The sequence below is a fragment of the Aricia agestis genome, chromosome 1, assembly GCF_905147365.1.
Source record: "Aricia agestis chromosome 1, ilAriAges1.1, whole genome shotgun sequence".
In the NCBI taxonomy this organism is placed as follows: domain Eukaryota; kingdom Metazoa; phylum Arthropoda; class Insecta; order Lepidoptera; family Lycaenidae; genus Aricia; species Aricia agestis.
The window spans coordinates 4529447-4542169 of record NC_056406.1 but is presented as its reverse complement, the minus strand read 5'-3'; the positions used below and the strand labels follow the sequence as shown (position 1 = coordinate 4542169).

The 12723-nt window shown below is 38.2% G+C and overlaps 1 protein-coding gene across 1 annotated transcript; it reads right to left on the bottom strand.

Annotated features, from left to right (window-relative positions):
• Window positions 1-3359: 3359 nt before the first annotated feature.
• Window positions 3360-12723, bottom strand: LOC121730060 (phosphatidylinositol-3-phosphatase SAC1). Its single transcript, XM_042118861.1, has 15 exons — window positions 12576-12723; window positions 12286-12380; window positions 11739-11857; window positions 11312-11404; window positions 10864-10995; window positions 10245-10353; window positions 9360-9475; window positions 8789-8907; window positions 7877-7982; window positions 7246-7413; window positions 6769-6975; window positions 6203-6370; window positions 5215-5316; window positions 4500-4633; window positions 3360-3910 (listed from the first exon to the last, which is right to left on the bottom strand). The coding sequence occupies exons 1-15, from the start codon at window positions 12611-12613 to the stop codon at window positions 3829-3831; spliced, it is 1788 nt and encodes a 595-aa protein (XP_041974795.1). The 5' UTR covers window positions 12614-12723; the 3' UTR covers window positions 3360-3828.

The following is a 12723-nucleotide window of genomic DNA, read 5'->3' as shown; positions in this document are numbered from 1 at the left end:
ATAATTATTAAGAATTAAAAAAGCATTTGGACTTAACCTTGTAACTGCATTTTCTGAGTAATTATTTAGTTAGGAAAAAATATTAAGAGCTCATCTGAGTCTGACTCTAAAAATCAAACATTGTCCTTCTCTCTTGACACTCACTCCCGTCTTTCATATGCCAGGTGAAAAAGGACGGCGCGGAATCATCGCCGAGTTAGTTTTACTTGAATAAAAGACGAACTATAATGATTATGAAAAAAGTGTTTTGAGCAAATTTAGGTTTTATCAATACCTTTTTAGATATTAAAAAATATTAAAGAAAAGACAGCAAACTTCGAAGATCAAAGCAAAAATGTGTCTAAAACAAGGTTTTTTGTAAAAAAGAAACTATCGAGCATTTTCTGAGTAATCGTGTTTTCGTCTTGAGCATTTAATCTTTATGAACTGAAGTTACTCAAAAAATCAGTTTTCTAGACCTCACAGATTTTGAGATCTAGGTTAATGTATGTAGTCAAGTTAGGGTCATATGGGCTCTTAAAAGCATTACATGCTCTTATTTCCTAGAAATGCCCCTTTACCCCATGTTACCTCCTTAGTACGATGCCCTTTCCATTACGACCCCTTTCCCAGTAAAACCTCCTTTAAATGTAATGTTTTTAATATTTTTTTCCTAACTAAATAATTACTCAGAAAATACAGTTACAGGGTTTTATAAGTCCATATTTTTTAATGAGCCTAGGTCTGGCCGCGCACCTTTTTTAGACTAATATTGTATGGAAATTGCCTGATGTCCTTTACCTCTATGATGGGTTAAATTTTATAGTAATTAATGGTTGTCTAAAAACAGAAGCCGAAAAGAATAGTACAAACACGATTAGGCCTGCATTTACCTATTGGGATATTTGTTATTAAAGGATGCCTCGTACGTGCCTTAGGATATAAGTACGTGCCTTTTCTTTCCCTTTTGTATCGATGACGTCTATAATATATTCGATAAAAACGGTTAAAAATCGATAACATAAAAATATTACACAACCCTAGTGCCGACGTTCCGTTTCATGCAGTTAGTCAGTGTAGCCAAGTATAGTAAAAAACTAAAAACATAAAAAATAAAATTATTAAACTGCCATGATATATCAATAAAATGTTTTATATATTATAATGTTAGCCTGTAGACCAATCTGTAGACAGTTTTACAATCCGTAATATATGAACATTTTCAATGCAAAATTGTGTATTACTATGGGTCAAACTTCAAAGGAACGCACACAGGAAAGTTTTTATCTCGAAAAAAGGAATGTGCTGCTTCTGCGACATAAACGGTTAACGCAACGAAGTTGCGGGTGACGTATCACGTAGTTATCCTCTTTGGTTACGGGCAACATCCATATTATAATATTATGTATAATATGTATGTAGGTGTCAGATACCAAGTCCAATACCTTATTATTTTTTAGGTTTTGTCTTTGTGAGTCAAGTAGTTTGCAACATAACTAGCGAACAAACCATTCTTTCACAGTTTTAGGAGATTCCTCAGAGGAGATCGATAATTGGAATTTGAAACAAAACAAATGTTATAAGACAGGTACTTAAATAAAAGACAGGTGTGACGTAATAATATTATGTAATGAAATATTAAGTTTATAAATTATATTACAATAACACAGTAACAAAGTGACCAAAGGCCTATTATAACACAAGAAACACTTTAATATCTAGCATAGAAAAAATTATAAGATAAAACATCGAAGAAGAAAAATAACGTTACTGTATGTTAATTTAGAGTTGTCTGCTAAGGCCTAAGCTGTTCTCTTATCAACTTCAAAGTCTTCTGTAAATGTGACAACAGAGGGACCACCAGCCAGTAAGAGAATTTTTATGTTCCAAGTGCCTTTAAAACTTGTATTATAAACTTTGATCACAACTCACAAGATTTATTTTAATAGGTAATGAGAAAAAAAATCGTTAAGGAGCTGGCCAGCCAACTGGTAATGAAGGAGTTCGAAGTTGAAGAAACTGTAATTAATCTAAACATTACACATCTCGCTCTTATTATATGTGCACTTTTTCACATGTTGTATTTGTTATAAGTAAAACTTACTAAAGTTGCTGTACAGTGTACAATCTTGAATTTTTATTGTTTATTGCATATCCACTTAAATATAAGTATCATAGTCGTTTTACCATTTGACCGTTTGACCATTTCCATTTTAACAGTGTTAGTTTTACAGTAAAATTATTTTTCTTTTCACACTTCATCAGCTCGCCGGTCGTCAAATCACCCATTAAATAAATGTTACAAGCAAAATACCTTAAAACGATTCTTAAATATTTAATGATCTTCAGTATGACTGTTTAACTCATTGTTAAAAAAAAATGGCAATTGGCAACACTAGATCAAGCTGTCAAGACAATAGCTACCATAGAATTTTGAATATGAAAATATTTAATTATTTTATTTACACAATAATTGTCAATAGCAAGATAATATGAAATAATTTTCGATCATTTAAACACATTTTATCTAGCAGGCAGATAAGAAAGGAACTCTTGTTTGTGTAAAGTAGTTTGCGTGCAACATCTACAAAGTGTCTAATAGTGGATCGGAAACTTACAGATTAAAAATCTAATTGGGCTCACTTCACACAGATTAAAAAGATTTGAAGGAAAAAAAAGGAAAGATTTGTATTTCAAAATCAAACAATATTATAAAATATATGCTCTAAATGCACTTTACTTTTTTACTGTAGCAACACTAAGAAAAATCTCAGGTGCAAAATAGTTAGAGCTCGACAAGGCTTTGAATGAACGTGGCGTAAAAAGGAACTAACGCCGCCACCATATAAAACCGCCATTACTGACAGTTCTCTTTTACCAGCAGTGGCCTCGAAAAGGAACTAACGCTTAACCATACAAAAACCGCCATTATTGACAGTTCTCCTTTACCAGCAGTGGCCTCGAAAAGGAACTAACGCCACCACCATACAAAAACCGCCATTATTGACAGTTCTCCTTTACCAGCGGCGCCCTCGCCCACGTTCATTTAACGCACGCCTTGACGCACTTTATGTGAATATTTCAAAATGGCGGGATTCACTTTATCACTGAACTGATAATATTGTTTTATGCAAGCAATACATAATCGCATACTTAAAATTCAGCACAAATTGTTTTAAGTATAGTCGAGAGATGTAATACCATCCTTTCATCATATTATAAGATAATAAATAAGATACGATTTTTAGTTCTTGAGTAGGTACTATCAGAGAAGTTGATTTCTATGCAAATCGGGACCTAAGTAGTTTGGTTGCGTTACGTCAAACCCAGCTGACAGATCACAATTAACATTGAATTGACATTAGTATTCGACCAAATAACGTTGGTCTGTCAATCGCATAGGAATCGACTTCCTCGATGGTACATAGGATCACGATTCACGAGCCATATTGGAATGACCTATGTATTTGTTTTCGACGTTAACTATCGTATATTGACCGTTTTGGTAACTCATAACAGTAAAGTCTTAAAAAGTACTCGACCGCATTTCAAATAAAGTACAAAATGGAATGAACTTTACCCACTGTTTTAACCCTCTGTTAAGATTCAAATATCCATCACCCAATCTTCCTTTTTCCATTAGAATAGTGTAATTTAATTATAAATTTTCTAACACACTGCAGGTCATAGACAAGTGGCATAGATAAGAATAGTAACCTTTTATCCATTTTTTTTAAATGGAACAAGTTTTGAAAATGGAACATTAGTTACTATTCCTTTCCTTCTCTTGTCTATGGTTCTATTCAGATAATGGGCGCTAGACGACGATTACGAGCTGGAGGTCTTGGATCATAAAGACGATGGAGGCGGGCCGCGCGTCGCCAGCCCGCCGCAGTCCAGCCGCGGCCAGTCCACGAACTCCTTGCCGTTCCTGAGGAGGAAAGAGATAGATGTAGAGCTACTGAAAGAGACCGATAATATTTTTCATAGCTATTATGTAAATAAAATTTAAAACTCTTTTTGTTACTTTGTATGACACACACTAAAAAAAATTAAAAAGTATTTACTTGAACAAGGTAAGAAAAATGTAGAAATTCGCATAACGATTTTTATAATTATAGTGTCTTAACTTCTTAACCGATTCGTTACCACCTTCATTTTCACGAATTCTTACCACAGGCCAAGCAGTTTGTTCAATGACGCGCCATAAGCGTCATCGGCCCTGCTAAACGATGACGCCCCACGTGCGGCCTTGGCCACTGTTTGTGTTTTATGCACATTTAGACTAAGAAATTGTAATTACAGTATAATCAATTAGTTTTAACGTGTTTTTTAACAATCCTTGTATGCCGCGCTTGGCGCGTCATCGGCCTCACTGAATCTTTTTAAATGACGCGCTGGGCGCGGCAGTGGCCACGAATCGGTTAAGGCACCTTCCACATAACATACGCCTTGTCTTTAGTAACTAAGGAAGCAGCTAGGGAGAGACGGCACGTGCGTCGCGTCTCGCTCGCACTCACTTGAAGATGACGGTGAGGGTGGCGCCGACGGCCGCGCCCCAGAACATGAGGTAGAGCAGCGCGTCCGACCGCCGCGTGGCGCTCGCGCCGCTCGCCACGAACATCGACATGCACACCAGCAGCAGCGACGGCAGCTGAAAGTTGAAACACACAACAATGCTAAGCTAAGTATAGACTATGGCGATTAGCGCGAGTGCTGGCTATTCTTACGTAACAAAATAACTAAAACGCAGATACCAGCAGCAGCGACGGGAGCTAAAGTAGCCAAAAAAATCTATAGTGCCGATAAAAATGAAGCACGCTAAGCGCAGACTGGCACTTTGCGATGTCGAATCTCCTAAAGTTACGTAGCAAAATAATTTCAACGCAGATGTGAAACGTTAAAGTACGTGAATATAATATTATACTTAGCGTGCCGAGAAATGTTATTACTTATTGTGCATGGAAGTTTTTTAGACTTTAAATTAACTTGAACGTTAATAAGCTACTTCGACATTGTTCATGACAAAACCGCTGTCTACGATTTACAACCTGATTAATGTAATAAACATTTTTACTAGTATTTACTATGTTACTCGTAATATTTTTTTTCTGATATTTATTAAATTAAATTCTTTAAAAAATTATTCAGAATAAATATCACATAAAATATTTTCTATTGTTGTTTCAACTGGTGCCTTCTACTATTATAATGCTCATAAAATTGTCGACTTACCGCAACATATTTCCAGTCCCTGTCACGTCGCAGCGGGCATTTGACGGCGCTGCCCTCGCCGTCCGCTACCGTGTACTTGCCGAGCAGCAGGTCTATGGAGTCCTGCGAATGAATGTCACATTGTTGTAATGTTTTAACAACATACAATTACTAGCTAAAAGCCGAGCTTTGTGAAAGCTCGCGTCGCTCTTCTACGTGGTAATAATCTTTAAGGCAGTTTTTTTAAATATTTTAATAGTAACCATACCTTGACTGACAGATGATAAGGGAACATACCCATACTACGTGACCTATTTAGGGGGGGAGGGGGTTTAGATTTTTGTCACGTAGTCGATTTCGCCGAGAGAAACGTCAACCTTTATGACAACTAACGGGGGACTTGGAATAGTACTACATACGCGTGGTTAACAATGTGGTCAAAAAATCTCAAAAAATAGGTCACGTAGTATGGGTATGTTCCCTAATACATCTACATAATTATGTAAAAGCACATATCAATAGTTGTCCGTAAACTGTATAAAAATAAAATAAAAATTGCTTTATTTCCGAAAATATTTTTTTCTTTCAGAACGTTGATACTACTGGTGCCTACCACAGGTAGTGCTCTGGTTTTGGGACGTGTTTTGGGATATACTAGGGCTCGCTTCGCTCGCCCTGATAATAATTTCCAGCACGCTAGGCATGACCACAGTAAAAAGATATGAAACTTTGACCAACTGTAGGGACTGACAGACACTGTCAATATATTATCAGTAATATATTTATAAAGGAAATATTATAACAGATTTTAAAGCCGGATAGGCAGCACATATTCTTGGTTTGTTTCAATTTTTTTTACGTTTCTATAAAAAAAAATCTATGGTAAATAGATATTGTAATAGTTTTTGTTTCTGGACACTTAGTCCTTAGTCTGGCATTAAGTCCGCCTATGTACCAACATTGTGCAAAAAGCATAAATAAATAAATATAGTATAGAAATATAACTAACCTGTCGGTAACCATCACTGAAGTTGTTCTTGTAGTATCTGGTGAGCGAGTTGATGCCGTCCCGCAGCAGGCCGACGCGCGTGCGCTTGCCCGTGCGCGTGAAGTCCGTCTTGAGCGCGCCCGTGCCCGAGTACTGCACCGATATCATGTCCGCGTGGTCCGCCCACACCTGAGAAACCGTACAAAGAAGATGGTAGAAAATATGTCCGCCAAATAAAGTACAAAATGAGAGAAAATGCAACAAAGCGTTATGGTACGTGAAAAGTTGAATCATAGGCAAATGGCAGACTTACGTAATTTGGTTAGGTTATGTCAAGCGGCAAGCCTAACCAATCACGACCGACATCGACTTGACATAGCTAAACCAAATGACATATTATGTTGTAGCAGCAAAAATTTAAAGTTATTGTGACGTGACCTTAAAACTATCAACACCCTTAAAAAGTAGGTTGTAGAAGAATTGACGAGGAGCAGGTTTCTCTGCAGGATGTTGGAATAATAGAAGTTGGAACTTCTATCACACCAACGGGCAACGTAATGCAGAGAAACCTGGCGTGGGATACTCACGTTGCGGAACAACGGCTCGAAGTGCGGTATCTCGTCGTCGGTGTTGGTGACGGCGAGCAGGCGCAGCGCCTGCGCCAGGTGGCGGCGCGCGAGCAGGCTCTGCAGCACATTGGTGCGGTCGAGGCAGTCCACGCAGTTGGTGCGGAACGCGCCGCCCTGTCGCAGCAGCACGCTGCCGCCGCGTGACATGAAATACCCGAACTCCGACTGCAACAAGTTTTAAAATGAATATAAGGATAAAGTCACACACAGATTTTGAAGGTATGTAAACGCGAAACTACACGATTTCGTTAGCTTACGTTCCGTCGTTGCTCACGCGGTGCTGACACCAGTTCCATCTTTTTTATACAATGTGTCCCGACACTAGTGTCCGATCCTTTAAGGTTAAGATGTTTCGCATATTTTATCAATGCCATGTAGTATACAAACGGCTCCTCCTTGCCGCGCCGGTCGATCTGCTGCGTGCTAGCCACTGACCTGCTCGTGCGCCACGCGGTCCAGCAGCACGGCCAGGCGGTCGTAGCGCATGCCGCGGCACTCTGCGTGGAAGTCGAACGGCTCGTAGCGAACCGCCGGCAGCGCCGCCGCCGCCACCGCCGCCCGGTACCCGCGCTCCAGCGCCTCCTCCTTGCCGCGCTGGTCGATCTGAACCGCAGAACACAAAAATAAAGTCACAACATTACACTTCCACAACTACAATTTACTACATTCACTCAGGCCCCACGAATATGTTATTAGAGACCCTGATTGGTTACAACACACTACAAACAGGATCATATGCATTTACCGAAACTATTGTACGTAAATGCGCAAGACTTGGCGACGTGGGCCACGCCCCCATAGCCGATCTAATACGACCACGTGATCTCCACGCCTTGTGGACCTTGTGGTAGGTATTTTTTTGTGCGTTTGATTTGATAATAATAAAAATAAATAATAAATTAAGGACCATATTATTTTCTATATTCTAATAGCCTGCCAAACTGCACAGCAGCAGTTAGATACAATCCCCGACATAGTATGTCATTTGCAATATTGATAGCTGAAGCTATATTTTCGACTTTCCACTTGCTCCTCCACCTCCATATAGTTAGTGGTTGTGACTCACCAGGTTGAGCAGCACCTGGTTGCCGTACCGCTGCAGCTGGTCACGCAGGTGGCGCGTGTACGCCGCCACGTGGTCTTCCGCCGCCAGAGACATGCCCGGCTTGTACCTATGGAGTTGATGGTCGGTTATGCGAGCGAGAAAGCAATAGTGGCGTGTTCATATAATAGGTATGCACAATATGTAACGGCATATAGAGGAGTGGGTGAATTTTTCATTTTTAACACGGTCGGCACGAAGTGCGAACATTTATAGTCGGTGGGAGCTGGGGCAAGTTTTGCAGCCAATACATATATGATATAACCATAGTCACAAGTATATCTTCCAGCTTGAACGTTAAGAGGAGTGCACACCGCCGATTTTCCATACAAACGCTGTCCCCTGTTTCCTCCCTGGATAATGCCGGTAGAGTTATGATTTTTTTCCAGAATATCTATGGCCACTATTAGCATAATTTTATTATTAAAAAAGATAAGAACGCCCAAAAAAATGCCAAGATTTTCTTCTGTGTTCAAACACCCAGAAAAAAAACTGGCTAAAATATACAAAAAAAAAAAATAAAACATAGGAACACAGCTTAAGCCTTGCTTTAATTCTCAATGAAAGAAGTACTTGAATCTGTTAAGTTTTGGAGAAGGAATCAGCGGACAACGAATCGAAGATTTTCTGTTCATTTATTAGAACTTTTGTCGTATTGTCTCTATCGCGCTCTGCGGTGGGAGACTTGAGATTGGTGAGACAGCAATACATTTTCAAATACCGAGTATTTTTAATTTCTCTCGCCCCTGGTGTATCCTCATAAGAGTTTATTTTACATGTAAACATGTAAAAAATCTAATATGCGCATTGTTCCTGTGTTGTAATACGCCACATTCTTACACAGCGGTTAGAGCTATGGTCATGGTGGAGACATACTTGAGGTCGGGGTACTGCGTCCAGTAGAGCGGGATGGAGCCGCGTGTCTGCACGAAGGAGGACTTCTCGCCGCCGCGTTCGATTATCTGCTCCGTCTCCACGAAGTTCGCCACGTTACCCTGATAACATACATCCTGGTTTTATTAACTTATACTCTCTAAAGTAAGATGGTTACTCAAAGGGCAAGGGTTGATAGCAAAAAGTGAGAAAATAAAATGACTCTAGCAATACCAGAGTAATTGGAATAAAACATTTTGATCCTTTTTTTTCCTAATAGCGGTTGATTCTATGTGTGAAACATGCAAATATAAAAATGTATCAAATGATCTTAGGATATTTTTTGAAAATCTGCCATCAGATCCTGGTAGATCTACTCCGGAGAAGTTACTTGACAGAAACAAATGGCGTAGCCGCAGGAAGAGGTACAAATTCATCCATTGCTGCATCACTGTCTCTATTGTTGTAAAATTTTGGCGTCTGCAATGTGATGGCAGTGTTCTGTGAAACCTCATATCAATAATCTACAGAAAAACTAATCATTGAGTACTAATCAGAATTGACTGTACGATACCTGGGCGTCGACGCCGCGCATGAAGAGCCTGGTGCCGGCGCGGTCGGTGGCGCGGCGCGACACCAGCGACCACGTCAGATGGTGTCCGTTGATGCTCACATTGTTGACGGACACGACTGCTATGTGTAGTAAGGTGCTTTGTATTATCAGAGAAATCAATTTATTAGCGTAATGAAGACCTAATATTCAGTAAATAATTGTTCCATGACAATGTGGGACATGACAAGGATACAATAAAAATGTGTTTTAATTTCAGCATATCATCTGCTGCAAAAGAATAACTAGTAACTAATAACTAAAGTGCGCTCGCGTCGCTCAAACGCTCGAGGATTGTACACTTCTAATGTGACGTCAGCATTACATTTTATGTAAGTGACTCCACTAGATCCCCAGATTCTAGAATGTAATTATAGGTTATTTTGTTTTATTTATGCTTTTATTGTAGAGGTAAAATTTGTGTAATTGTGTAATTTTTAGATTTGGAAAATAACAATCCCTGACAATGCTAAGGGGAGGAAATAATAAAAAAAAACTTGAGAGGTGTCAAGAGACACCCGAATGGAATGAAGTTATTTCAATATGTTCAAAAACCTGTATACATAATACATTATACACTCAAAAAATTATTAAAAAACGCCATCTATTGACACCCAGGAATACTTACAACGCATCGCTGTTTTCTTCTTAAAAAACGCCATCTAGTTGACGCACAGGAATACTATCAACTCCCTCTGCCCCTACCATGCAGGTACTAATAAAAAAGTGTCGAGGTCAAATATCGTTCTGTCTAGCCTCCTTTACGCAGAACGCGCGATAAGAAACTTCGTTCCAAAAAACTAGATTTACACCCTGGATGCAATACTTAATAGTCTTTAAAAAGGATACATCCTTGTATAATCGGCAATGCAAATCTTGAAAACTGTTGATCAGTGTAATCCTTCAGGAGGTAACCGTTCCACAAGAACCGAGAATCGGCGCGACTCGCCAGCGACATCTGGAAACATTGATGTTCTAAGTTTGGTGACACTGTGTGGCATTGTATGATCACTGTAATTCTCAGCACCTCTCACTTTATTCATACTAGTTTTTTATGTATTTTTTGTCAAACCTATTCTACTACAGTAGAAGATAATTATAAAGGAAAAATTTTAATTAATGAATAGATGCAGTGACGGATTAAGACTACCTGATGCCCTAAGCAATCAATGCCTATGGGCCCCCTTATCCTGTCAACTAGAATTGGTCTTTAATCATTTACCGCCTAATAGCATTCGGTTTTTCCTAGAAACTTTCTTTGGTGTGGTTTTTGGTGACATGAAAGTAAGATGTGATGCCCTAAGAACGGTTTTTTTGTGCATCTTCTGGTGTCCCCTCAGATGGGATGCCCTAGGCAATTGCTTAATTTGAGTAAGTGTTAATCTGTCACTGTCTAAATGTACACCATATTACAAGGTAAGTAGTAAATACATACATAATATTATTAAAATTGCAAATAATCTACTACCTTATGAAAATCAGGTGTAACGGAATGTAGCCTCTGCATTGTGTGTGTGAGATCATAAGAGTATGAGAAGTAGATCCCTGGCGTATCCAGGGCATACTTCAGCATCTTCTCATATGTGTTGTTGTCTTCTATCTGTTAACCAAATATATCATTGTTGGCGTGAATAAATCATCTTATGAATACAATAATAAAAATTATTACTTACATCGATTAGATTACAAAAATAATAAATAATATTGGATATTAATACTTCGATCACAGATTCTTGGAAATGCTATTGTATTCTATTGTCACGATCACCAGTGCTCTTATGGGGCTTGAAGGATTAATAATAATCAAATCTTTATCAATACACCCAGGTGTTCAAATTCATTAATATTGTTATTGCCAATGTATTAAGAAACGAAATGTAATATTTCTCTTATAATTATTTCATGTAATGGCGTACCTGTTTGCTGGTGAGATGAGTGGTGGATCTAGCATATGGAATGATATCAACATCAGCCAATTGAAATATCTCTTGCCCATTAATTTTGCCAATCTGAGAAAAGAAAAACAAACTACATAATATGTATTAACTTAACATAGTAAATTAATATCGACAAGCAAATTAACAAATTAGGGATTGACAGAACTTATTAAGTGACTAATATCTGGACATTTTGTTGCTGCTTCTTTATACTTAGATACTTAGGCACAATTTCCAGATAATCTCTTCATCACTTAGGGCCCGTAATACTTTGACTGTGGGAATCGCAGCAACAATAGATTTTAAGTTGTTATGCGGCACCCGGCTGCCACAATAGATTTTCAATAGTTATGCGGCAGCCGGGTGCCGCTTGGGGATTCATGTGTTAACTAACTTGTCATCTTACCGATATCCTGCACTTGGCAACCACCAGGTACAACCCAGATATGAGCTTGATGGAGCCCAGGAATCCACAGACAGGCTTGTATGCGTTAGGAGGTATTGGAATCTTCACAGAGTTAACATCTGGATAAACAAAAATAAATATTTTAAGTAAACCACAAAATATTTAAAAATAATAAGATCATAATAATATTATAAGATTTAGCACTTACGGATATTGTCATAGGGCACTATTGTTAATCCTGACATTTCAGCTGCTTTCCAGCGGCCATGGTCATGGCCAGGATTAACAAAAGTGGCCTGCGACAAAATCCATATCATGAGTGATCATCTCGTAAACTTAAGAAATAATTAAGATCATAATAAATGTATTTTACTAGTTTGGGAGCTATTGATACAGTCACATCACACTTATAATCCTTGCTGTCAGGGATCATCTCATTAATTTCGTAATTTTACATGATTTTGTGGCAGACTGAGGGCATTTTTCTCCAGGCAAATGGTGCTAGAGAAGATTCATTTTAATAACACAGGTGTAATGAATTTTTTACCTTTAACACTGGCTTCTCCAGTAATCCTGTCGATTATTAAAATCTCCGTGGGATTTATATGTGGTTCCAAGTAAAACTTATCTGATGTAGTGTACCTGAAAATGTTCAATTTTTTTATACTACATTCAACACAAAAGCAGGAAATTAACGAAACATTGTATAAAGACTATCTTCATGAAGTAGCTAGCCAGATTTATGAGTAATTATAAGCACAAACTATATTTTAAGTATCTTGTACCCACAAATGAAGATGTGTAAACTATTGGTCCAAATTTTACTTATAGACTTACAATCTGATGTCATCGTGAACAACTAATTGTTCTGCCATTTTTCAAACAAATTTTATTACGTATACAATTTAGTCATAAAACATAGCACTAATTTACAATAATTGCTGAATTATTATAAATCCTGAAAACTCAAAACCGATACCGAGCC

Excerpts from the sequence above, each read along its gene's own strand:
- LOC121730060 (XM_042118861.1), bottom strand. The coding sequence starts at position 12,613 with ATGGCAGAACAATTAGTTGTTCACGATGACATCAGATT. Across the intron at positions 9,476-10,244 it reads ATTGCCGATTATACAAGGAT|TCGTGTCCGTCAACAATGTG; the intron begins GTATCCTTTTTA and ends TACACATAGCAG. Across the intron at positions 7,983-8,788 it reads ACGCAGTACCCCGACCTCAA|GTACAAGCCGGGCATGTCTC; the intron begins GTATGTCTCCAC and ends TCAACTCCATAG.